We start from the raw sequence: 25,546 nt of genomic DNA on the forward strand, positions 1-25,546 counted from the left end.
GTCAAAGTTTTTTTTTTTTTCGTCATCTACTTCCTGAATTTTTGGTCAACGATACCCGGGACACCGAACCACCGGGGCACATGAAATTTGGTGGGTATGTAGCCCCACTAGACTTTTATGGAAAATTTTTGTTTCGTCCCCGGGGGCCACTCCCCCCCGTGCTGGGCCCCCCGAGCAGTTTTTCCTAAATAACTACCTGAACCGTAGCACTGAGGATGAAGAATCTTTTATGGTATGTTGGTCTCAAGGGCCCACATCAATCTGGCCCATAATCACTCATTTGTGATTTGCACCCCCCCGGTAAAAAATGAAAATGCAATATTATTCTGCTTTAATCGCCCCTATCTTCAGATGTTTAGAACTGCACCAAAGTTTATGTGTATGATTGACCTGGCATTCTCTGGGGGTATGCCAAGTTTCGTAGAATTCCATCCATGGGGGGGTCTAAAAAAAATTAGGTTATGTGTACATTTAGTGACTGTAAACTCATTGGCCTGTAGAGGCGGTGCACACATACACACATGCTCACACACACAGGCACCCACATACTATCGGTATTAGAACGGCCGATACATAACTACAAATTCAGTAGGATTAAAAGAAAGCCAAAATAAATATTCATCATCATCATCATCATCATGGCTGCATTTCCAGTATTGGCGATAAGTAGTCGTTTGTCCACTAGATGGCGCATCGTTGCAGTGAGACGTAATTTTGTTGGAAGTTAAAAGTGGGTTGGAAAAACAATGGACGCTTCCTACAAGGAGTGTAGTTTACCGCAGAGAACGTCTAATAAGGATAGGATGTTCACATGAAATGTAATTCCCATTTCTTCTTGAAGCCGAAATAAATCTGAGGATGTTTATCGGACATGCTTGGTTTTTACTACAGGTACGTTAATCTTATAATATCAATAAGGACCAAGGTAATTTTACCGTTAGCGTTGGTTGAGTGATGGAGGCCAATTTGATTGATTGCATTTGTAGAAAACTATAAATGCGGTTATACCAAGCAAATTGATAGCAGCACTGTAATTGTATCTTTCGACTGTCATTTGTTGCACGTGCTACAAAACTCATTCTGTGCAATGGAAGATTTACCAACGTTACACCGGTCTGATACAGTTTTGCCTATACATGCGTGAGACTGAGACGCCTGTTTATTTTGTTTTAAGTTCGTGCAGGATGTGAGGGGAATCGATGTGCTTTGATTCCAGCTTGGTAGTTGTAGTCTGTGAAATTAAAAAGCACGTGTGTGTGAAGTATCCAAACAATGACACCTTCCTTTCATTATGGCTGCTTTAGCAACACACCTTAACCTACTGTGTAGTGGGTCCCATTTAGAAGTGGCTACTTAATTCGTGCTTTCCTTGACTCATGGAGCTGCGTGAATTTTATTACAACGTTTCGCCACGATATGGCAGTTTAAGTCCGCTTGATACTGTAAGGCGTAAGCCATTGGTTTCCAATGGAGATTTTATTTGTGTCGCCAGCATAGCCTATTGACAATTTATGTTGTAAATAGGCCTATACCTTATAAGTCTACCTGTAGCTTAGGGAAGCTAACAGCTTTCTATTAGGATCTAGTTTGTTAGTTACAGTTTTGTCATAACTCCCTGATGCATTTTTGCATTTAGAATAGCCAGAGCGTGGATATCTCAATCGGAAAATTAAACAATATCGGGTGCCTATGGACTAGGCTGGGTGAACCCAGCCTGATCTGCCCGCTATTTTTATTTTTGATTTCTTAAAAGATTGAGCTTGGTCTGGTGAAAGCCAGACTAGCCATGGACCTCAGTTACACAATGCAAGGGAACATGAATCAGCCTATATTTGCACGAACAATAACGGACAACAGCTCTTCAACTTTGGCCCGTTAAAATGTGTATGAACAGTCTAGCGACGCATTTCATCAAGGCTTTCATTTGGACATGTCAGTTATTTGCACCACTGGGTTAGATGTAAAACAGCATTTCGTTTCAGACTACTGTTACTTAATTTGTGCATTGGCAATAACGTTTCAGACTACTGTTACTTAATTTGTTCATTGGCAATAACGTATCACATGAACTAAAGATGACTAAAATCTTATGTAGAAGAAGAAACATTCACCAAAAATCCATCCATCCAAAAATGTCCTTTGTTTTTGATAGCTGTTGAAAACGGCATGGAACTGACAGAGATGTTTTTGTTTATAAATAAATAAATAAAATTATGCTGATACCTTTTGCTTTTCCCAAATACAATGTAGCCTACAGGTGTAAGTGACCTTTCATCAATCCAGTTGCAATGGATGAACTGTGATGAACTGTTCACCGTGTACCTTGGGTTGCTGTAAACATATATGTCTCATCTATAACCAATCTGCAATCACGGTTCAAAAGACATACCACACTTAGGGCCCTATTATGACAGTCACACACTGGAGAATAGTTTAAACAAATTTCGGGGTTTGTTCAGTCCATATTGTGTTTGGTTTAGTTATGAAACGTCCAGCGCACGGCGCAAGAAGGTGGGCCTTATGTTTCTTAATCAGTCATGGGTGTGTTTTGGGCGTAACATCATTTAAACCAATGAGAATGACATCTGTCACTCCCTTTAACAGCACGGAACGCAACTTCAAACAGTGCATCGGTATTTTGACAGTGGCGCATTTGAAGCGCATTTGAAGGAATCTGCTTGCACACGAGACCGTATGGAACAGGTATTCCACTAAACCATGCTTTACTAAAACCTAGCATAGCCTTCACGCATTTGCACTCGTCTATTATTTGTCACTCATGTAACTCATTGGTAAAGTGAAACTAACTTCACCGTGGTATCAGTCAACGACAAAACAGTTCTACACAATTAGTTACTTTCACTATTGACTGACAATCGGTTACCATTGAAAACATAAAAAGCAACACTTACTCTAATAACGTTCGAATGACTGAATAAAACAACGTTTATCCTGCAGGGGAGTTGCTTATATCTCGTGACAGTGCGTCTTCAGCTGTGCTCATATGTGCCTCTCGCCTAATCACTTTTAACCGTCATTACCAATTTGCAAATGATGGTGAATAATTACTCATTGTGAGATGTATTTCGTAATATCTTTATTCTAATTATGTTTCCCATTGTAATCATGTAATTTGTAATGTATAGCATGGATGTGCTCTGGTGCTCGTTCATGGATGATAGAAGGATGGTGCATTGTGCACGTGTCCATATCAATGTTGATAATGCGCTCTTAAAATAACATATGAACAACTCGCCATGGACTTCTGACCAGGTTTCTCTTGGTCAGTGGCGTAATGTGTTTTAAGTAGTGTATGATAGCGATTTTAGGACAATGCGCCAGACCACTCCTTAGGTTGTTCATTGCCACACCTCCTGGCGCATTGTTTAAAAATGAGACGTTCAAAATACCACAATACATTTTGGGTTTTTCGCCATGGGCCAGAGTGGAAAATAGGGGCCTTAGTCTTCAACTGTGAATAAAAAACAGATCACTAACCATTATAATGTTAGCTCTTCATTGCAACTAATTTTGTTGCAATGCAAACATATTTTGAACTTTGTTTCAGGCCATAACTGACCACTATAAAACTTAAGACACTTGGTTTTTAGAGTTACTAAACACCTAATATTGGCCTGATTGGATTAGTGTTAGATTTATTATACACTATTATATATGATTTTCTTTTCCCCCTCTCTTATTTCTTTCTTTCTCTCTCTCTTTCTCACACACACACTCTGGGGGGAGATCGTGTGAGAGGAGGTGTCATCTCTAAAGAGGAAGAGGTTGTGTGTGACAGCTTAGGGGTATATGGATAGGTTATAAGCTCATTGCACAATCACCCTCTCTCTCATTCACACTGGTGAGCTTGTGCTTCCTCTTGCTGCCTCTGAAGGGTCTCATATGGCGTCATCACTCAACTAAAGAAGAACTAGAAGATCTGTAGCGGTTCTTTTTTTCTTTCGAAAAGGTAATACACAAGATGTTCGTTGAGGTCCTTGAATCTTGAGAAGGACAATGTTTAGGTAACCTCAGAGTGAATCTTTAATCGAGTTTATTGGGCTGTTAGTTAGATCGAGACATTGCGTGACAGTGCTTTCAGCAGGAGATTTTTTGGCGTTCAGTCACCATGGCAGACCTTGGCTGTGCTTATCCCCCTCCTGCCATGGTGGGCACCTACACTTCGCATCCTCCCTTACCGCCCAGAACGCGGCCTCTGAAGACGAGGAGTATGGCGCGGCCTGTGCTGGTTGCACTGCTGATTCTGGCTCTGGGCGGCATGGCGGTGGAGGCCTGCTTCATCTACGACCTGTACCAAAAGGTGGACCCGGTGAGTAACGTCGCCTCTCTCTCTCTCTCTCTCGTCGTTTTGACTGATTTCTCTGGTTTGCCTCTTCAGCGGTGGGTCTCATCTCCTACGTGACTTTCAGTCATCTTTTTCACACCTTCGTCTCTTTCTCTTCTCACCTCAGCAAACGTGTTCATTTTCTCATTCCTTTCTTTCTTTCAGTCTGTCAGTCTTTCTCCATCTCAGAATATAAATCAGCAGTCAGTAAGGTGTCCAAAGAAAAATGAGTTTCCAATTAATTTGTATACCAGTCCAGGTGAAATCAGCAAGTATAGAGCATTTGATGTATACGATACAATATAAGTGGCAAATTGATTGTTCATTCGTGAGTTCAGTGAATATCTTTTACAAAAAAACATATTGTTAGTGAAGGTCCAAGTCAATGTCAAAAGATATGAAGAAACTCCATGATGGACACAATGAGATTGCAAGTAACAAGACTAGTTAGTTCATGTCCCATGACACAACAGAAAAATAAGCGACAGACAGGTTAACTTTTTTCTCTCTCCACACTGACGGGGAACCCATGACTGATTCTCTCCTGCTGCGGGGTCTGTGGGTAGCGGCTAGACCCTCGGTAGACTTCTGTGCTGAAAAACCCCCAGCTGAATGCCAGCATGCACAGATGCATGCTTTTAGTTGGTAGTTAGTAGTCCAACAAAACCATCAAAAACTCCAAAATCTTAAATCTGTGTGAAATGAGGGGGAGATGGGGGTTTGTGGCTAAAGACCGTGACTGGAAAGTTGGTAACCTGGACACCTGTCTTTCAATATTGTAGAACACACTGTCGCTTTCTCTAGTGCAATATATGTACAATAGTTTATATTTCATTTTATCCCCTGGAGACAATAAATACTGTTTTCTGATTGGCTGGTTGGGTGACTATTAAGTAAGGGATAATAGACACCGATTTGTCCTGATATATGGAATTAGTGGATGAAGTGCAAAGCCTTACGCGCACGATTTTATTCACGCTGCTAGGCAGCCTGGATTCTATGGACTTCGTTTTCACCTCAACGAAGGAACCAATCACAGAACAGAGGGAGGGCAGCAAGACGATGACGACACACCGAAGCCGTTATGAGCTATGTACAGACGCATTTGACAGACATCCGTATAGCGCCCAATAAATGGCTCTGGGCATTTGTAAACCACGTTTTAAATACGAGAAAATTAATTTCTAGTTCCCAAACCCCATCTTAATGAGATGAAGTCTGACGTTAGCCAGGCTAGGTAAACTGTATATCGGGATAAAGAAAGTAGTACAACAAATTGAACCAGTTGGTTTCTTTTTAAACTGAATCACATATTTTGTGGTAAAGATGCATGACTATTGCTTACATACATGAGTGGCAACGGGAGGATAAGCAGGATAACGGCCTTCGAGATGTCCCGATATATGGAATTAATGGACTTGGCGGAGGTTACTCGACTTTGCCTAGGGTTGTGGAGTTCTTTGCCTCCACCTCGTCCATTAATTCTGTAGCCTATATCGGGACACCTGAGCGGCCGTTATCCCTATAGGCTATATTATAAGCACCCCTCCAACATTTCTGTCAGACAAAGACAGACAGAAAAAATGAGAATGGGAGCAGTCGTGGCCTACCGGTTAGGGCTTCGGGCTTGTAACCAGAGGGTTGCCGGTTCAATCCCCGACCAGTAGGAATGGCTGAAGTGCCCTTGAGGAAGGCACCTAACCCCTCACTGCTCCCTGAGCGCCGCTGTAGCAGGCAGCTCACTGCGTCGGAATTAATGTGTGCTTCACCTCACTGTGTGTTCACTGTGTGCTGAGTGTGTTTCAATAATTCACGGATTGGGATAAATGCAGAGACCAAATTTCCCCCTCACGGGATCAAAAGAGTGTTTTACACTTATACTGCATTAGCATGACCAGACCTGATCATCATAGCCAACCTTACAAACGTTGCTAAGCAGGGTGGGATGGCGGGCATTTCATTCACTTTTCATACTAAAAGTAAACCATGACTTCACAACCACACAAAATTGCAAGCACTGATTTTTTTCTCAGTGAAATTATTCAAATCATAGAAATATAATGAAGATGAATCCATTGATTTGTCTTTGTCTTGTTCGATGTGACCTCTCCTTGACCTGGCAATCACTCAGGTATGGTAACTGTGTCCTCGGCTAAACCGGTAAGCTGTGAAAGTGGTCAAAGAGGAAGGAGTCCATTTTCACAATAGGTGGGAAGATGTAGAGAGGTGGTGGTCAGGGTGTGTGTGAAGTGTGTATTTGTTTGGGCAGTTCAGGGCACCACATGACCCAAAATATCCACTGGTATATCTGAAATTATAATAACATGTATTTTTCTTCTCTGTTTTCTTCCAGAGTGCAAAAGGAGACGCACCACAGGGTCATGAAAGTATGTTACTTAAGTGTACATTTGAATTGTTAGCAAAATAAACAGCATCCAACACCCCTCAAATATAAACTTTTGACATGTCGATCAATGACTTTATATCCCCAGAGCAAATTCAAGTCAACATGAGTTCAGATCCCATGAAGAAACCCTCAAAACCAATGGCACATCTGATTGGTAAATGTTTTTTGCCTTATCTCAGCTAAAAGTTATGGATATTTTAAATGTATGTTTAAGAAATGCATGATTTTGTCATTCGTTTGTCTTCTGTGGTGAAACAGGTGCAAGTAAACCTCGCAAAGATGGAATCATCCTTTGGGAAGTGGAGGATCGCATGGATGTAACCATCATGCACAAAATTAAATACGACAATGGGAAAATCATTATTCAGAAAGAGGGCTATTACGCTATTTACTCCAAGATGTATTTTAAAGAGACACAACAACGCCTGATCCTACATGAGGTTGTCAAGACCACACCACGCTACCCAAAAGAAATAGTTCTCCTACGGTCAAAAAGATTCCCTCCCAAAGATACACATGCAGGTCATACAAATAGCTACTTGGGAGGAGTGTTCCATTTGTTTGAAAAAGAAGCTATCTTTGTCAAGGTGAATAATCGCACGGAGGTCACACTTCTCCAACCAGCAGACAACTACTTTGGCGCTTATATGGTGTAGCAAACAAGTCAAAAGACAGCATCTTGACACACAGTACATATGTGTTGGTATTAGCATAAAGGCGATACATTAAAGAAGAATAAGATATTTCTAATGTTAATGTGTGTATTTTGTTTTAAACAACGTATAGAAAGTTAAGAGCACTGAACAATTACTGTTATTCAAATTAACTCCTTTTGGTCAAATACACATGATTGATATTATTGTTTTGCACAATTTATTTTTAGGAAATTATACATTGAATTCAGTTTTTTTACATCAGATTTCAAGCACTTTACTTTCATCTCAAACAAAATATCTACTGTGATCACAGGATTGCATAATAACCTGTTGGTATTCTTGGTAATTTTTAGTACTTACAATGTAATTCAAATATGTCATCTTTGTGTTTTTCATTTTATATGTTGACAATCATGCACATTTGTGGTGTGATGACTGAATTTAACACTCACATAGCAATGTGCAGTGTGACTATGTCGCTGTTATGTCCTGATAAGTAAAATAGGTATTATTATTATTATTATTATTATTATTATTATTATTTAGCTATTTATGTGTATATATGCTTTAATATTGTCATATTTGATGACTGACCGTCTCAACACACATTGTATTATGTACAGTCAGTCAAGCCATTGTAATAATCCCAATATAGTCGCAAAGTGAAAATGCAAAATGTAACCTGGACTGTTATCTCACTTCTGAAAACCTATTCCATTGGTTTTTCACACAATGAATGTAATTTATTGTAAACTGTATTCATCATTCAAATAGTTTGCAAAACGTATGGTGTCTGTAGTCTGTAGATGTACCATCAATGACTTGCCACAGAGTAACTGTGTTTATTGAAAGAAAAACAGCAGATTTCTGACATGAGTGTCATAATAAAACATTTCTCTCTATTCATATTTTTCATGTTGTATTATGTTTGAAATGGTCATGATTCTGTACATAGCCTAAAAAACACCAATAATAACCTACAGCCAAGACATACAGTTAATGACTAATGTTTTTTAACAAGAGGCTTATTACAGCTCAACAAATATATCTACTGTAGCGGAATCCTCCCCCGTTTATCAGGCCCATTGTATCTGTAATCAAATACTTACACAAAAAGAAACCCGTACAGACTTCATATTTGCTAATGTGATGGTGACTTCCTCATAGAGAAGAATGAAGCAAACTACACATATTGCGCAATGGTCAAATAGCACTGAAATTAAATTATCTTCTTTTTTGCTTTGGTGTGTGTGTGTGTGTGTGTTGACGGGGGTATATCTCAGACAAAGAATTCATTTCCCTTTTCTGAAACACACAGAGAGGCAGCCAGCAGCATGCTTTGTGAGACCCTAGATCTTGACAGAGCGGCGAGCATGCACACAGGCCACACGCATTTCACAGGAAGTGTCAGGCCGCTTAGGCGTGCTGAGTGGGAGGAGGAGGCAGCAGTCAAAGAAGTTATAACAGCCCATGCATGGACACTTGTACTCTCTTTCTTTATCTCTCTCTTTCTCTCTCAAGTGACTAACAGCCTGGGTGGCTGTGCTTGTTTCCTCTTGATGGACCAAAATCAGGATTTAACCTTCTGTGTAATTTCTCTGGAGTCCATGACCTTTGTCTTTACAGGTCAGGAGGTCTGACTTATGGTAGACTATTTCTGGAAGAATACTTTCGTCATTTTGATTTTTAAAGAGCGCTTCTTAGAGTTAAAGAGGGATCATTTTTTGACGCATTTTCAGGTAGGAGGAGCACTTACTGTGGAAATGGCAGCCTCTGGCAACCTGTACCCCAATGTCTTCATGGTGGACACTCACACAGATTATCCTCCGCCACTGCCACCCAAGCCGGTCCCTTTCCGCAAGAGAAGGAGTGTGGCTCAGCCAGTGCTGTTTGCCCTGGTCATTCTGGCCCTGTGTGGCATGGCGGTGGAAGCCTGTTTCATTTACAGTCTGTACACCAGCAAGTCCTCTCCGGTGAGTAGTCATTCCCCTCATTAAGTGTGGCACCTTCCTCCGTTTTCCATTGCTGGCTCAAATGAAGAGCCTCCCTATATGACCACAGATAAATGTATTTAACTTATTCATCAATTTGCATTCCAATCAACTAGGATGTCTGTCAGTGCCATTTCTACTATTTCACTTAAGACTTTTCTGATTTTAGTTTGCTGCATTTTTTATTTATTTTTATTTTTTTACATGATTTTTATTGGTTTTAGTTTGCTGCATTTTTGTTCACACACATTTTTGTCCATGTTATTTCAGTGTAAAAAAATCAATGAATGATGTGTTTAGTATTTAGATATGTGTATTGTATAATATATTGATATTGTTTGGCGACACGCGATGCAAATTTCGAGCCAAGCCTGAAGAAGTTCAGTTCTATATCCATTGAGATATCCATGAGATATCTCAATTTAAACGTAAACATAAAAGTACCGTAGATTTTGCCATTGTAGTACAGAATTGGGAAAATACTGAACATAAAATGGAACTGAACTCCTTCAGGCTTGGCTCGAAATTCGCTTCGTGATTCACCAAACAATATCAATACCAAAACCAGAAAACTGTCAATACTTCCAGAAAATGGAAAGAGGTACTGTAGGCTTGTTTAGGGCATGGAGTGGAAGCAACATTTGTGGTGAGCACTTATAGCTGGTTTGTCCCACCATGATGTGAAACCCCCCCCATAAAAAAAGTTCCACTATGATCTGACTATGGCACTTGATCCTGTGGTTTCATTTATGTTTTGAGCTAAAGAGTACTGCTAATAGTCAAGGTGTCTAGACTGAGTCATGAAACAGCAGGTTCAGTCTACTTTTCCCTATGCTGCTTTGTACTGTAGGTGCCAATCTGACTGCGGAGATGCCCCTGCTTGCCAGAGTTTCATCTCAGTTTCCCCATTCGTTAAAAATGTCTCTTATTTCTGTTTTTTCAATCTGAGTTAAATTTCTTATCACTTCACAGGGTGACTCAGAAACACAGGAGATGTCAAAGCAAGGTACAGTTCAGCTCTATGACCTAACAATTATGCCACTCTACCACAACATGTATAATACTTAGGCCCGGGCTACACTGGGTCTGCAACTGAAGCGCTCTGTTCACGTAGCGTGACAATAGTTTTTGAAAACTTGTGTAATTTCCGGAATGTATGTGCCACTGTCATATCTTGTGTAGCCAGTTCCATTGATTACAGTGGAAGCTATTGTTGCATCAGATGTTGCGCTAACAGAACGCTTCAGTTACGTGCCCAATGTAGCCTCCCTGTACAGTTCCTATGTAATTTCCGCACTCATTAAAGGATCAAAAAATCCCTTGTTTCTCTGATTGATGAATACAGTTGCAGATAAACCAACACCAATAGATAACCCTGTGGTTCCACCTTCCAAACCTCTCGCCCATATGAACAGTGAGATTTTTCTACCTTTTGCTACAGTATTTATTACCTTTTAGACACATAATCTCTAATACTCCAAAACTGTTTTATCATCAGTCTTTGTTGTCGTCACTGCAGGTAATCAGAAACCTACTGCTGATGGACTCATGCTTTGGCATGACTACGGTGAATCTATCATACATGGAATGAAATACAAAGATGGGGGCCTAATTATCCAGGAAGAGGGATATTACTTTGTTTACTCCAAGGTCTACTTTACAGAGAAGCACAACATTTCACTTTTGCATTCCATTGTTAGGACCACAGACCGTTACCCTGAAGAGCTGGTGCTTCTGCAGTCAAGGGAATACATACCCAAGTCAATCAAAAACTTTAAAACAAATAGTTATCTGGGAGGTATGTTCCACTTCTTTAAAGGTGATACTATATTTGTAAGGGTAAATAATACCGAAATCATACTGTCCACATCAGCAGATAACTATTTTGGAGCCTATATGGTGTAGTAAACTGGCATAAACAAGATGGATGATTGGCATCGGTTTACTTTGTATGCACAATGTATGTTTGCACTCCAATTGTTTTATTTTACATAAACACCATAGCACATCTTATCATCTTGTTATTCCAACCGTCTATAAAAATGCCTCATACATTTTAATGCAGAACATACTTTGTATTTATTTGTAGACTTTTCGGTAACATTTTACTTGACAGTGCCGACATAAGAGTGACATGACACTGTCATGAACGTGTCATAAACAAGTCATAAACATTTATGACATAACACTTCTGTAATTAAGTGGCATTCGGTTTTTGTCATAACAAGTTAGGGTTAGGATTAGGGTTAGGTTTAGAGTTATGGTTAGGGTTAGGGTTGAGATTAGGATTAGGATTAGGATTAGGGTTAGAGGTTAGGATTAGGATTAGGGTTAGGATTAGGATTAGGTTTCATGACAGTGTTACCGACTTTTCTTTCTCCTATTCTGATAGCCATCAATGTAGTACATACTCTGCCAAAAGCTTCTAATGTCTGCAAATACTCCAGTCTTTTTTGCTTTAAATGAGGAGGAAGGGAAGTGTGGTTTGTGTGTCAGTTATAGGCCAGAGAAGGCTTTAAATAAGTCAGCACACTTCTTGAATATTTTCCTTTTTTTGTGTTTTATTTTGTCATGATTTTTAAAGTTTTTCACTTTTGATCTGCACCTAGGAAATGCACAATGACCTCCTTGAACTAGTCATAGGCCAGAGGCATGGGAGAGTCTGTACATGGAGTGAGGAAATAGGAAGGAAGCACTGAGAATAGAGTTGATCTATTTGGCATTTTTTCAAACCGCCGCCAAGAGTTTTTCATGTGACGTATATAAATTGCAGTAACTTTTAATATCTGAATTTATTACAGTGTTTTTTATGTTTATATATGTTATGTTATAGTGTTTTTTATGTTTATATATATTATGTTTGTTATGTTCTTATATGTAATCTTAATGGTTTGGAAAAAACTACTCAAGTTGAATGTATATTTTATAACTGTGAATAGATTAGTAATGTAATGTTGCACTTCATGCTGTGTTTGTGCAAGGTTTCGAAAATAATAAAGTGCTTATAATTGCACATTTCTGGTGTGAAACTATAATAATCTTGAGCTTACTGTGATTTCTGCATATTCTATATCTAAGAATGCATAACGGTTAAAATTTAAAGTTGCTGAGCAACAATTCCGATAGTGGTGGAACTATTCTATGGGGACTCCGCGGAAGAATGGACATTTGTAGATGAAATAGCTTTTAAATTTCATGATTATTTGTTTATTTTATATCAATGTTTAAAGGGACACCAGGCAAGCCTGATCGGTCTGAAGCTCTTTTCCTTTTCTTTGCAGCTTCTGTCAAGGGTTTTCGCTGCTTCTTCGCTGGCTCTGCCATTATACACACGTTTGCAACAATCTCTAGCGTTTTGTTAGCCTGCCTGCTTCGGTCGGTGGGTAGGATACACTGAACTTGCAAAGCGGGATATTCTTCCTACAGGCAGTAGGGGCGGGCGAGAGAGTCCGCTTGAGGCTGTTCTATATCGTGAATATAGCACAGCTGAGGGTTGCTTCGCTTCGCTCGCTTCGTGCCTAACAACATCCCTCAGCTGTGCTATATTCACGATATAGAACGGCCTCTCGGGGCTTATTGATTAATAAAACTATTGGCATATGAGCTGCTAGAGTGTGCAGTCTCCTTCTGTTCAGAACACATGATTAACAATACAAACACTCATGAAAGCTGTCCTTGCCTAGCCTACACCTACACACTCTGCATGTCCACCAAAAGAAAACAAACAACTTGCACATTTGCTGACAGTCAGTCTCTTGCCTTGGGAGCTGCAGTGCGGTCAGGTCGGTGCCCTGTAAACTTCAACCACAGCAGTTTACTGTCATAGCGGAAAGGCCTCCATCTTGTTTGCAGTGCACTGCTACAGGGGGGTGGGTGCACTGGCTCTCCCTCTCTCCTCATGCACAGCACAACTAGACGCTGACCTTCACACAGCCCATTAGCATTTTGCTCCTGCACTCTCTTTTAGGGCATCTCTCAATTCACCTCAAACAGAAATGAGTTCACAGTTTGATAACACGGGGTAATTGCATTCATGTGTTGCAAGGGGTCAAATATGTGTCTATGTCATGTTCTACATGTTCTCTCATGTCATGATGTCATGTCATGTTCCACTACAAGTTTCTGACTTGACTGTTTCTGATCCATTTGATTGTGTCATTCTTACAGTATTTTCACCTCCTCCCTTTCTGTCTCTTCCACATACACACACACACACACACACAGACAGACACACATGCACACACACACACACACGAACACACACACACACACGAACACACACACACACACACGCAGACACACGCACACACACACACACACACACACTTTTTTATTAATGTGTAGGTTTTGTGAGTGAGTGTTTGTGAGTGTTTAGGTGAATGTGTGAAAGCAAGAGTGTCTCACACATATGTTGTTATCTTAACTAAGCACTTTGTGTCCTTTCTCTCCTCCCTGCTCTATTCTGAGAAGCTGCTCTTTTGAGCTCACCCACGCCAGGGGCTCGTTCTTCATAACGCGCTTGTGTATTTGTAAACCCGGAGAGGAAGTGGGGGGGTGGGGAGAGAAATGCGACACAGGTATCGGAGGAGCACGTTTGTTTCGCTGACTCATGTCTAGCTTTAGTTTTGAGCCTGTGCATCTATCTGGTAGTGGAACTTTCCGTCACTGTGGCTGAGCCTTATGGAGTATGGTCAGTAATAGCAGGAGTGGTCACTTTCCTTTTGACATTTACTCATGTGAGTCACTGTCGCACTGGATAAGGCACAGGTCACAGGTGGTCTATCTGGCTGTGAGATATTGGATAACAGTGGTGGTGTTATGTTAGCACCCCCGGTGGAATGCTTTTTCTAAATGCTATCTGATTACAAATGCCAACAAAGACCTATGGACTCTCTACAACAACTTTAAGGAACTGATCTTTTCAAAGTCAAGCGGACATGCTTTTTTCTTACTTTCTACATGCTCTTTACTTCCTCTGTAGTGAGTAATTTCTGCCAATTATGTTTATGTATTTATCATCAAAAACCAAATGAGGAAGTATGGGTCACTTAGAATTTAGAATATGACTTATCAGGCATCATCATCATCTATCCTCTGCCATGATACAGATGCAATATCCCATTGACAAATCACATAGGATTGTGTGCCAACATCAGCACATACAGTACATCAGAGAAAGAATTACATGCTAGTTTTAATAGCACAGTTGGAACTTCATACAGATGTAATACAATGGCTGTAATAAAGTATGCAATTAAATAACATACAAATTAATCTGACTTGAATGTTAAAATGAACATTTTTATATAATACCACACATTCTCATGTCACATTGATAAATGATGTCAATCTTGGTTGGAATTCCAATTCCATTAAACTCGCACTAGCAGTGAAACATGTTCAGGGATGACAGATTACACATACATTTACATTCACACAAGAATAGAGATCGCTTAATGGTGATTTGAGCCCCCACTGTCGACTTCAAGGCAGCGCTGCCACCGGTGATTAAAGGCAGCGCTGCCTTGCCTAACCCTAACCCTAGCCCTAGCCCTAGCCTAAGCCTTAACTAGGCTTGGGTATCGAATATCGAGTATTGGTTGGAACCGGGACTATCTTTGCGATTTTCCCGGAATCGTTCAAAAGTTTAAATTTCGATTCCTAGTTTCGATTCCCAGTCCGCTGACCGGAAGAAGAAACGGCTAACACCAATGAAGAAGCGCATAGTTCATAGAATTAAAATTCAGGGAGAAGGTCAGACTATTTCAAGCAGGGTTCCTGCGGATCCTTAAAAAGTCTTAAATACAACTGAATTGATAGACTGAGAGATAGACAGGTAGCCTACGTGGAATGAGGAAGCCTATGGTAGAATGAGCGGGAGAAAGAGTTGGTAAGCCAGTTAACGATAGGTTGGCCATACGTTCGAATTTAGGCCGGACATATGGATTTTAAAAGCCCTGTCCGGCGTCCGGCGCAGCCTCAAGCCGGACGCTCATTTGTTCTCCTTTTTGGAGTTGCGCTTGGCATCTAAAATCTTTGCTTGGACGCAGCATCGTTTCACAAACTATGGACGCGAAGACTGCTGGTCAAATTATGTGCAGTGCTTTGCAATCAGGAGGAAATACTGTATATGTTAAGTTGATCTGTTTGCATCTTTGCCAGCAGCTTGCTTGCCAGCGTTTCCCAGTAGGCTAGGCCTACTTCGTAGCCTAGAAATCTAGATGCGCCCCTAGCGCTACCTACTTCGCAAAAGTTGTGAAATATCCGCATATTTTTTGAATGTCGATGACTGCTACATAAAAAAAACGTGCGTTCATAATACGTGCGTGCTAGAGATGAAACCAGCAGTTTTCAGCAGGATCATGCGAGGAGGACCTGTCTCTTAATTAATTTAAAACAAGTCAATGGTTTTACAATGTTTCAGTCAAGCTTTGGTTGGTTTAGATACAACTGGTATGCAAAATGTAAAGTAGTGGATTAACTTTAATTTGCTGTGCTGCATATTGGACAATAGATGCACATAGTAAATTATATAAAGTAGGCTTATTAAAATATGTAAATAGCTTAGTCTAACTTTGAAAAAATATTGAAGGGAATCCAGTCCTGTGCACATATTTTTGGCAAGTAGCCCTAGGCTACTACAGACACAGGTGAAGAACAGTCAGCCTCAGCAGTAAGCAAAACCAAATATGTACAGCCAGCTTCAAAAGCAAGCAGCCCAGACCCTAAAATTGGGCATTTATAGCTGTGAAGGTAATTCACACACAATTATTTTTCTTTCGCCAAAATATATTTGGTAACTTCTGTAGACATCCAAAATGGGATGGGGGTTAAAATTAGTAGGAAAAAAAAAATGATTGCATAAACAGTCATATATATCTTTTTGCCGTGGTATAGTCTTAATTTTAATTTAGATGTCTTGAAAAGGTCTTCCTTGAAAAAGGCAAAATTTGCACTTGGAAAATGTGCAGATACCCTGAGAAAGACCGTTGGTTAGCTAGCTCATTTAAAATATCCTAAACTTTTTTTGACCCTGCCTGTTAAAAAAATCGGAATCGAGAATTGTTAGGAACCGGAATCGAAATAAGAAATCGGAATTGGAATCGGAATCGGAATCGTTCAAATTCAAACGATACCCAACCCTAGCCCTAACCCTAGCCCTAGCGCCCTCTAGGCAGCGCTGCCTTGAAGTCAACAGTGGGGGCCCAAAAGACCATATAGGGCCTGCAACAAATAAGCATTCTACACTCAAACATAGGTGATTATGTAAGGGATAATGTATAGAACGCCGGTCATTATGGGGAAAATAAGTCCCGACAGGGTTTAACCGACCCCGACGCCACCAGCGGAGGGGTCTTGTTTCGTCCCGAAGGGACTTATTTTCCCATGATGACCGGCGTTCTATACATTATCGCTGCTATTATTAATATCGACTACTTGCCAAAACGAAAAAATAAACTCCATGATATATCTCTTTACACTCATTTGTTACCGTTTTGTTGTGGCTTTTGCTGAGAAACAAATAGTTCGCAACACACGCTGAACTTGAATCAAACATTCTTTAGAACACAGCTGATCAACCGTCTGCTTTCACTTTTGAATGAAGTTCCAAGCACAAACTCCGTTGCCATTGACAGCGGTCATTCTTGTTTTCAGAGGTCCTTCCCCAAGAAATAATGACCGCTAGAACTTTCGGAAATCCCATTCAAGTCAATGGAGCATTCTACTTGCATTGTGAAGAGCCGTATAATAATTGTTTTTATTTATTCAAGTTTTAATTTTAGTCTGACTAATTTCAATTCACACAACTGTTTGTAAATACACCCTATAAATAAATATATACCATCTTTATATATATAGCCTATATATAGCCTATATATATTCGTGGATACAAAGACTTGATTGCCAAGTAGCCACATTCCTTTCTTATAGGAGGGCACTGCAGTGCAGAATAATGCACATGTGTTTCCAATAATCTTATCAGTACAGACCTCCATTGCAATTATAGGCAAGGTAAGAGCCAACTGTTGAACAATATTAGTGTGTCTATGGTGACATAGCCTACATTTGAAAGGGTAGTCACAACCCACTGCCAGTGTAATGTTAAGATAAGATAAAGAACATTTAGGTATTGCCTTTACCTCCCCATATCGATTACCAATCAATGATTTAAAAAAGAGAAAAACATGTCTCATAGCCTACAGGGGAAAAAGGTTGTCAGTGAGCTTCCAATAACTGGGAAACACTGCCCTCTGGTGGATTAAGCAACTATGACATTTTCTCAGAACAACATACCTTAGAAAAGGAAAAATGTGCTTAGAAATGTGGAAAATGTCCAAACAAATATATTAAATACCAAATTAGAATATCAGACATGAACCACATGAAGTAGTTCATCTGAAACATGTATGTGGGTAGCCATAGCCACTTAGTAGTACTCAACGTCACGCTAGTTTCTATTTCCAATCAATGTGAAAGGACAAACAGAAAGGGCCTAGATAGAAAGAGAAACAAAGATGCTCAAAGCAGGAGAGGAACATCCATGCAAAAGACAGAACTAAAGGCCTCTGACAGATAATGAGTATCTGTGTGGTAACTAATTAGTCTTGGAAACCTCAGCCTGGGGCAAGCCTCTGTCGTGCTCGTTCACATCTGGAGGCAGTGGAAACCAGACCCAGTTTATCATAAAAAGTGTGGGGGTGTCGCAATCACTGGCAAACAATTCATTCAGATCATAACGGATAATATGGCTGTTGTGAGTGTGTTTGTTCCGACACGCAAGGCAATGACGGAGAGGACGAGGCAGAGGGGGAGTGGGGATCGGACGGAGGTTGGAGAAGGGGAGAGAAATGTAATTATTCTGCACCCACTATGTGTTCTCTTGTCTTATCGAAGATGTAGAGCATGTGTAAGATCCCAAATGGGTGGTGGGTGGTGGAGGTGGTTGGATATTCCAGTGTCTGCATGGCTTAAATATATCTAATGACCTTCTATGGTCTATATTAGAGTGTTTGTTGGTAGCGCTAATAGCATCTACTGATACGTTTTTGCTGAATGGGGATTTCCCATTAGCCTGATTCTAGTCTTAGTCACGGATTGAAGTCATTATGATGTGTGTGTATGTGTGTGTGTGTCTGTCTGTCTGTCTGTCTTTGTTTGTCTTAATATGTCGATTTAGGTGGGCTGTTATCTGACTGCGGTTAGGATTTCTTGATAACAGTTTTGGAAAATGAAGGTCATACTCACACGGCCTCACTTTCAATTGGGGTCACAAAATTACACTGACTCACATAGAGCTGTGTGTGTGTGTTTATTTATTTATGTATGTGTCTGAGTGTGTACGATATCTGTATGTATGTAGGCCTATGTTCTAAAATGTGTATATATTTATGTATGTGTGTGAGTGTGTACGTATATCTGTATGTATGTAGGCCTATGTTCTAGTGTGTATATATTTATGTATGTGTGTGTTGGGGTGTGTGTGTGTGTGTTTGTATTTGTGTGTGTCATTCTATTTGTCTGTGTTTTGTCTGCGTATGACACCAGTCCTCCGGTTCCTCGACAGCACAGTTTGAAAAATGAGGGTCCCGTGCTGTCACACTCACACGGTCTCACTTTCAGTTGGGGTCACTGACTCACATAGAGTAAATACACCAGATCACAGTCTGCTTTCATAGAAAGGGGACATTTGATGGTGTGTGTGTGTGTGTGTGTGTGTGTGTGTGTGTGTGTGTGTGTGTGTGTGTGTGTGTGTGTGTGTGTGTGTGTGTTTGTCTGTCTTAATGTGTCGATTTAAGTGGGCTGTCAGTCGACTGCGGTTAGGATTCCTTGATAACAGTTTTGGAAAATGAGGGTCTTGTGCTCTCTCACTTTCAACTCTGACTCACTGACTCACATAGAGTGAATACACCAGATCACAGTCTGCTTTCATCAAAAGGGGACATTTGATGGTTTCTGATGTACTGTATGTTATGGGAGATTATCTGTGTAGTGCATGTGTTTTAGGTATGTGTATGTGTATGTATGAATGTCTATGTGTATGTATGGATCTATGTATGTGTATGTATGAATGTGTATGTATGAGTGTATGTATTTATCAGTGTATGTATGTATTTATTTGTGTGTGTGTGTGTGTGTGTGTGTATGTATGTATGTCTGTAGCTATGTATGTAGTTCTATGTTCTATATGAATGTGTAATATATATATATATTTGTATATGTGTGTTTGTGTAGGCCTATGTTCTATATGAATGTATATGTACTGTATTTATGTATGTGTGTCTATGTTTGTGTTTGTGTGTTTTGTCTACGTATGACATCCGTTCTGGCTGTCTGCAGCTCCGGTTCCTCGACAGCACAGTTTTGGAAAATGAGGGTCCTGTGCTGTCACACTCACACGGTCTCACTTTCAGTTGGGGTCACTGACTCACATAGAGTGAATACACCAGATCACAGTCTGCTTTTATAGAAAGGGGACATTTGATGTGTGTGTGTGTGTGTGTGTGTGTGTGTGTGTGTGTGTGTTTGTCTGTCTTAATGTTTCTGTCAGCTGACTGCGGTTATATTCCTTGATAGCAGTTTTGTAAAATGAGGGTCCCCTGCTGTCACACTCACACAGTCTCACTTTCAGTTGGGGTCACAACTCTGACTCACATAGAGTTGTAAATCACAATCAGCTTTACAGAAAGAGGAAATTTGATTGTTTGTGATGATACGGTAGATTGTCTATGTATGTATGTGTGAATTTTTGCATGATCATTGTTTATGTATGTATGTATGTATGTATGTATGTATACATATGTATGTATGTATGCATGTATACGGATGTATGTATGTATGTGCGTATGTTTCTGTGCGCCGTGTGTCTGTGTGTGTGTGTGTGTGTGTATATATGTATTTATGTAGTCCTATGGTCTGTATGAAAACATTAGATCACAGTCCACGTTCACAGAAAAGGGAAATTTGATGGTTTCGATTTTGAACTGTGAGTGGCTCCTTTCCGTATTGTGAAACCTTTTGACATTAGATTTTAAAAACAAGGCAAACTCTACAGAGCTATCTGGGTCCTACGACTGAATGCTGCTACAATAAATTGCTATGTATGCTATGTTTGAGTAAAAGGCCGTATACAATTTTAATTAGTGACCCCGGCAGTAGTTTGTCTGTGTATGTATGCATGAATGTGTGCATGTTTGTTTATATGACCATTGTTTAAGAATGTATATGTATGCCTAACTAATGTATGTATGTATGTATGCATGTGTGTGTATGTATGTATGTATGTATCTATCTATGTATCTATGTATCTATGTATCTATCTATCTATCTATCTATCTATCTATCTATCTATCTATCTATCTATCTATCATCTCTCTGACTGTCTGCTTATCTGTCTGTCTGTGTCTTTGTTTGCTGAATACATACATGAGTCATTCAGCCTTTGGTGTGGAGAAATGGTGGGTGGTGATAACTTTTTGGATGGGCTTGATGACGCCATGAAATACTCCCACAGCTTTCCCTGCTATACTCTAAACAGCATCTGACAGCATCACAAATCTGTAGTACAAAGAGCAGTTTTAATAGAAGAAATAGAATAAGCTAAGTATTACAATAACACATTAGTTTAAACGTGAAGTATTTATTGTACAAAATGTTTAAAAAATATGTAAATAAATAAATATTTTTTATATAAATAAGGCCAGTGTAGTTCATAGCATAATGAAGAATCAGATGCAGATATCCATATAGATCTGACTGCAATACACATATGAGTAAAAACTCACTTTCTTCTCTCGATTTCCACTTTCTCCTTTTTTCAGTGTCACTTTCAAAACACAGTTTGTACTTCACACATGCAATGGCATGTCTGTATTTGTGAATTTCCATAATTTGCTCTTGACATTTGTGAAGTTTCAAGTGAGGCCTCAATATAATGTATACACAAATTATACAGTTAGAGATTTCCTCTGTTTCATGGTCATACTAACCAAACCCAGTGTCCTCTCTAACTTAACTAAGTGTTATCCTTACACTAAGGATATATGAAATAAAACCTAAACATATGAAATCTAAGGCATATCATACATTTTTTTTATACAAACTCTTTTTAAAGCCTCCCTACGAGACAATCACATTTATGAACATATCATGACAGGTGCCACATGCAGGCATACAGGACAAGCACCATGCATGTGGCCATCATAGGGAATGATCAGGGAAGGTCTGTCTATGGCAGCTTCATGGTGCTGAGGCGCCTGTTGGTGTTTTAACGTCGTCTTCAAGGCAGCGCTGCATGGAAGGCACTAGGGTTTGGCAAGGGTTAGGGTTAGGGTTAAGGTTAGGGTTAGGTGCCTTGAAGTCGACGGTGGGGGCTTAAAACACTATCGAGCCGCTGTGGCAGCTTATGAGAATATAGCACACTGAAACATTCTTTTATCAAACATCATCAGTTATGATGATTAATGACAGGATCTTTCCTGACATTTCTTGGGGTTTTTATCCTGGCCATATTGTGTCACACATTGCTCTAGTACTAGTACAGTGAGCTGTGTGAGAATAGAACAGAGAGAGAGCTGATCTATGAGTCTTAATTTGGAACATAAACCCTTTCAACTGCAGAAACAAACATGTGCATTCCTTTAGCATTTCCAGTGTCACAGAAAACAACATTGAGCCAATGGTAACTTGGGGACAAACAAAAATAGAAAAAGTCAACATTTTGTAGAACATTACACTAAAGACAGATTCATTTTCATTTCAAAGCCTCTGCATTGGTTTCAAACTGGCTTTAACCAGAAATCCTCTAGGAACAGATTGAAAGGGTCTATATCATCCACTGAGATACACATTACCGTAATCACAAAGCTATGATGGTCCTGTGAGCTACAGACTTATGGTCACTCTGGTCTGGTGTCTCCCAGCTGCATCTTCACAGACAAATGGCTGTGCTTTCACAGTCAACAGGAAAAGAAGTCATTGGCTGGGGAGCAGTGGCACAAGTGGCAGCACAATTGGGTCTCCGCCCATGGGGGGCCAGATTCGATTCCGACCTGCGGTCATTTCCAGATCCCACCCCATCTGTTTCCCACTCTCTCTATCTCTTTCCACTGTCATATCACCACTGTCATAAACATAAAGGCACCCCCCCCCAAAAGAAAAAAAAACTCAATGGTAATAATAATAATAATAATAATAATAATGAAAACAATCATTGGCTCAACAAGTCATTGGCTTTTGCTGGTGCTTGGTTGACTGATGGGTTGCTTTATACATTCTTTTGGTCCACTTTTGAATGCGCTGGAGTGGTCAGTCAGTCGACTGCCCAAGCTTACCCATTTTGTAAATCCCCACGAAGGTGAAAAGATTTTTCTTTGTGTCTGTTTTGAGCAGGTGGTGGTTGGAGCAGTTGATGCTAATGCTAGTCTGAGCCTCCAAGCGCAGGATCTTTCCAAAGAAGCCGGTTGAGTTTGACTTCTCACCAATGGAGCTCTCCAGAACGATTTCTTCTCCTTTATTGCTACTTTTCTTTATTATCTTCACAGTATTAGAACCAGTACTGCCAGACATGAGGGTCACCTGTCCATAGAGGAAATAAAACCCATCTTCTTTAATACTTATTAGGGTTTCACTTTGCTCCATGTCAATATCCTCCTTGTTGTTCCATGAAATAGGTCCATATTCATTAGCGGATTCTATTGGAAGGAATTATTTGAGTTACTGAATGGAATTCATGTACAACAAGATTCATTACATCTACAGTTGTGCTCATAAGTTTACATACCCTGTACATACTGTACACATGCTAAAGTTGACAAAATGAGGAATAAAAAATCATCTTTTGGAAATTGACCTTAATGCCTTAATACAAAATGAGGAAAAATCCAACCTTTAAGGACACTAATTTTCTTGTAAATGAATAATGTATCGTAAATAAATAAATCCTTTCTTAAAAATAAACATGTGATGATGTAGGGCTATTTTAATTCCAAAGGCCAAGGGAACTTAATCAGGATGCATAGTGTCCTGGATCCATGAAATAACTGGCCTTTAAACATAAAAATCTGCCCGCCTCAATGGGAATTTAACATAGGGGTATGTATGCTTATGAGCCCCTGTTTTTTTAAGGAAGAACATTTATTTATTTACGATACATTATTCATTCACAAAGAAAATTGGTGTCCTCTTTTTAGTCAACATTAGCATGTGTACAGGTTATGTAAACTTGTATACAGCACAACTGTATAGATACATATTGTTGAGACAATGATGAAGAAGAAGCATGTTCCTGTAATTCCAAAAGGCAGACTTACTTGAAGGGACCAAGTCAAAAAAGGTGACGTCTGCTTTGTTTGGTATGGGAGGGTTTTGGGTACCTTCTCTACCCTGTAAAGGACAACATAATAACATTATAGAGAGATGTTTGGGTTTATGCGTTGAATGAATTCTCATAATTTGAGCATTATAGTCAGCTCTTAGCATCTACTGTATATGCTTCAGTTATAACATCTTTTGTCACAGCAATCGTAGCAATGACCATCAACTAATGGCAGGATTTTGAAACTTCCATGATATTTTGAGCCTATTCTTATACTTAAAACATCATAGACAGTTTGACACCTTTGAAATGTAGCAGTGGTAAATGCATGGAGTGTACATGAAATATATTGCACTCTGGAAAGGACAGTAATGGCTCAGGTCAGTGTAAACATGCCCAATCCTGTCTATGGGCTTGTGAGGGCATGTCAGGTCTTTTGTGGTTTTGAGGTTAGCGTTATAACATATCCACTCACGGTTGTTGTAAGCGTTACTTAAATCCCAGATACTTGTCAAATAAAATGGTCATTTCAAGAGTCTGTGACATCATATTCATCAACCACAGACTGACCTCAGAACCTCAGTGGGTTCAAAGAATGGAAGTTCCACAAACGCTGACCTACTCTTCATCGCCTCACCAAGTCTTAATAGGCTCGTAATGTCTAACATTTTTTTATACTTGCTGCATGGAAATGATACAGCAAGGGTACACAAGATTAAAACCATCAGGAAGCATTATCTATGAGTTTATGTACACCATCTATGCAATCCATTCAGCTCTATACATGATCTAATTTTGCTATTGGTTCACTACCTCTTAATGAACCCCTTGTCTAATAATGATGCCTTTGAGTTAAGCCATCTGTTATGTCTTTTATTACCTACTACTCTTAAACATGAGCAGAAGAGATGAGCAATCTGTTTTAGCTCCAGTCTTGCTGATTGAATCTTACCAGTGTTTTACCAGGAGCTCCAGGGATGGCAATGAAGTAGAGGCTAAGGTTGGCGGCCAGGCCGATAGTGAGCACTGTCATCCAGAGAATGAGTATGCAGTTGAACCGTCGGCTTTCATGCCCGACAGCAGCAATGCCGCCAGCCTCCCCTAGCTCCAGTGCCTGCTGTGTCATCGCGGGCGACGCAGAGGCAAACTGGAGGGCTGCTCGGTGCTCCTTTGCTTGTGCTGCTGTGCTGTTGTGCTGCTGTGCTGTTGTGCTGCTGTGCTGTTGTGCTGTGCTCCGGTCGTCTTTTTCTTTTTCCTACCGTTCTTTTTTCGTGGTTTCAATAAAAACCTAGAGAAACCCCTAGTCAACACTATACCGCTTGGCAGCTCCAGGCTTCCCGTGCAAAACTTGTACCTTGCAGACGCCCAAGATGTCACAAGCCTCCGCTTGCGTTTGCTGGTGCCCCGTTGTGAGCAGCCACCGGTGTCTCTGCAGTCGCAAGGTGCAGTACTTTCCCTTCTGAGAGCAAATGACGGAAAACACAGAGTAGAGACAGCACCACAACAAATAGACGGGACTGGCCCTCCTTCAACATACATCACTGAACACGTGCAGGGAGTGGGTCGAAAAGAGGAAGCTCAATAGGCAGGAAAGGCCACCATACAATATCTGGACTGGCTGACCTTCGGACGCATTGATGTCACCCATTGATCGTTGCAGAAATGAAAGATGGTCAGTGTATGTCACAGCTTGCTGTTCAGTCACAGATAGTGTGATCTTTCACATATGCATTTAGTATTACCCCCCAGTCTTTCCCTTTCATTTTGCCATATTTTCAAAGGTTCTTTTCTCCTTTGTTTGTACTTCCTTTATTCAAATGATGTTCCTTTTTT

General features: G+C 40.2%; 3 protein-coding genes across 3 annotated transcripts; 2 read left to right on the forward strand and 1 right to left on the reverse strand.

Moving 5' to 3' along the window:
• Positions 1–3,873: 3,873 nt before the first annotated feature.
• Positions 3,874–7,408, forward strand: LOC125295546 (tumor necrosis factor ligand superfamily member 14-like). Its single transcript, XM_048244858.1, has 4 exons — positions 3,874–4,330; positions 6,699–6,732; positions 6,838–6,906; positions 7,011–7,408. The coding sequence occupies exons 1-4, from the start codon at positions 4,130–4,132 to the stop codon at positions 7,406–7,408; spliced, it is 702 nt and encodes a 233-aa protein (XP_048100815.1). The 5' UTR covers positions 3,874–4,129.
• Positions 7,409–8,946: 1,538 nt separating this feature from the next.
• Positions 8,947–11,547, forward strand: LOC125296665 (tumor necrosis factor ligand superfamily member 6-like). Its single transcript, XM_048246702.1, has 4 exons — positions 8,947–9,381; positions 10,372–10,405; positions 10,745–10,813; positions 10,919–11,547. Exons 1-4 carry the CDS (start codon positions 9,052–9,054, stop codon positions 11,302–11,304), a joined length of 819 nt encoding a protein of 272 aa, XP_048102659.1. The 5' UTR covers positions 8,947–9,051; the 3' UTR covers positions 11,305–11,547.
• A 10,618-nt stretch (positions 11,548–22,165) lies between these two features.
• tnfsf18 (TNF superfamily member 18) lies at positions 22,166–24,914 on the reverse strand. Its single transcript, XM_048246674.1, has 3 exons — positions 24,666–24,914; positions 23,709–23,781; positions 22,166–23,090 (listed from the first exon to the last, which is right to left on the reverse strand). Exons 1-3 carry the CDS (start codon positions 24,837–24,839, stop codon positions 22,705–22,707), a joined length of 633 nt encoding a protein of 210 aa, XP_048102631.1. The 5' UTR covers positions 24,840–24,914; the 3' UTR covers positions 22,166–22,704.
• Positions 24,915–25,546: the final 632 nt, after the last annotated feature.

Source organism: Alosa alosa, chromosome 6 (assembly GCF_017589495.1).
Source record: "Alosa alosa isolate M-15738 ecotype Scorff River chromosome 6, AALO_Geno_1.1, whole genome shotgun sequence".
NCBI lineage: Eukaryota > Metazoa > Chordata > Actinopteri > Clupeiformes > Clupeidae > Alosa > Alosa alosa.

Excerpts from the sequence above, each read along its gene's own strand:
- LOC125295546 (XM_048244858.1), top strand. The coding sequence starts at position 4,130 with ATGGCAGACCTTGGCTGTGCTTATCCCCCTCCTGCCATGGTGGGCACC. Across the intron at positions 4,331-6,698 it reads TGTACCAAAAGGTGGACCCG|AGTGCAAAAGGAGACGCACC; the intron begins GTGAGTAACGTC and ends GTTTTCTTCCAG. Across the intron at positions 6,733-6,837 it reads CGCACCACAGGGTCATGAAA|AGCAAATTCAAGTCAACATG; the intron begins GTATGTTACTTA and ends TTATATCCCCAG.
- LOC125296665 (XM_048246702.1), top strand. The coding sequence starts at position 9,052 with ATGGTAGACTATTTCTGGAAGAATACTTTCGTCATTTTGATTTTTAAA. Across the intron at positions 9,382-10,371 it reads ACACCAGCAAGTCCTCTCCG|GGTGACTCAGAAACACAGGA; the intron begins GTGAGTAGTCAT and ends ATCACTTCACAG. Across the intron at positions 10,814-10,918 it reads ACCTCTCGCCCATATGAACA|GTAATCAGAAACCTACTGCT; the intron begins GTGAGATTTTTC and ends TCGTCACTGCAG.
- tnfsf18 (XM_048246674.1), bottom strand. The coding sequence starts at position 24,839 with ATGACACAGCAGGCACTGGAGCTAGGGGAGGCTGGCGGCATTGCTGCT. Across the intron at positions 23,782-24,665 it reads GAGCTCCTGGTAAAACACTG|GGTAGAGAAGGTACCCAAAA; the intron begins GTAAGATTCAAT and ends TGTCCTTTACAG. Across the intron at positions 23,091-23,708 it reads TTTTGACTTGGTCCCTTCAA|AATCCGCTAATGAATATGGA; the intron begins GTAAGTCTGCCT and ends TCCTTCCAATAG.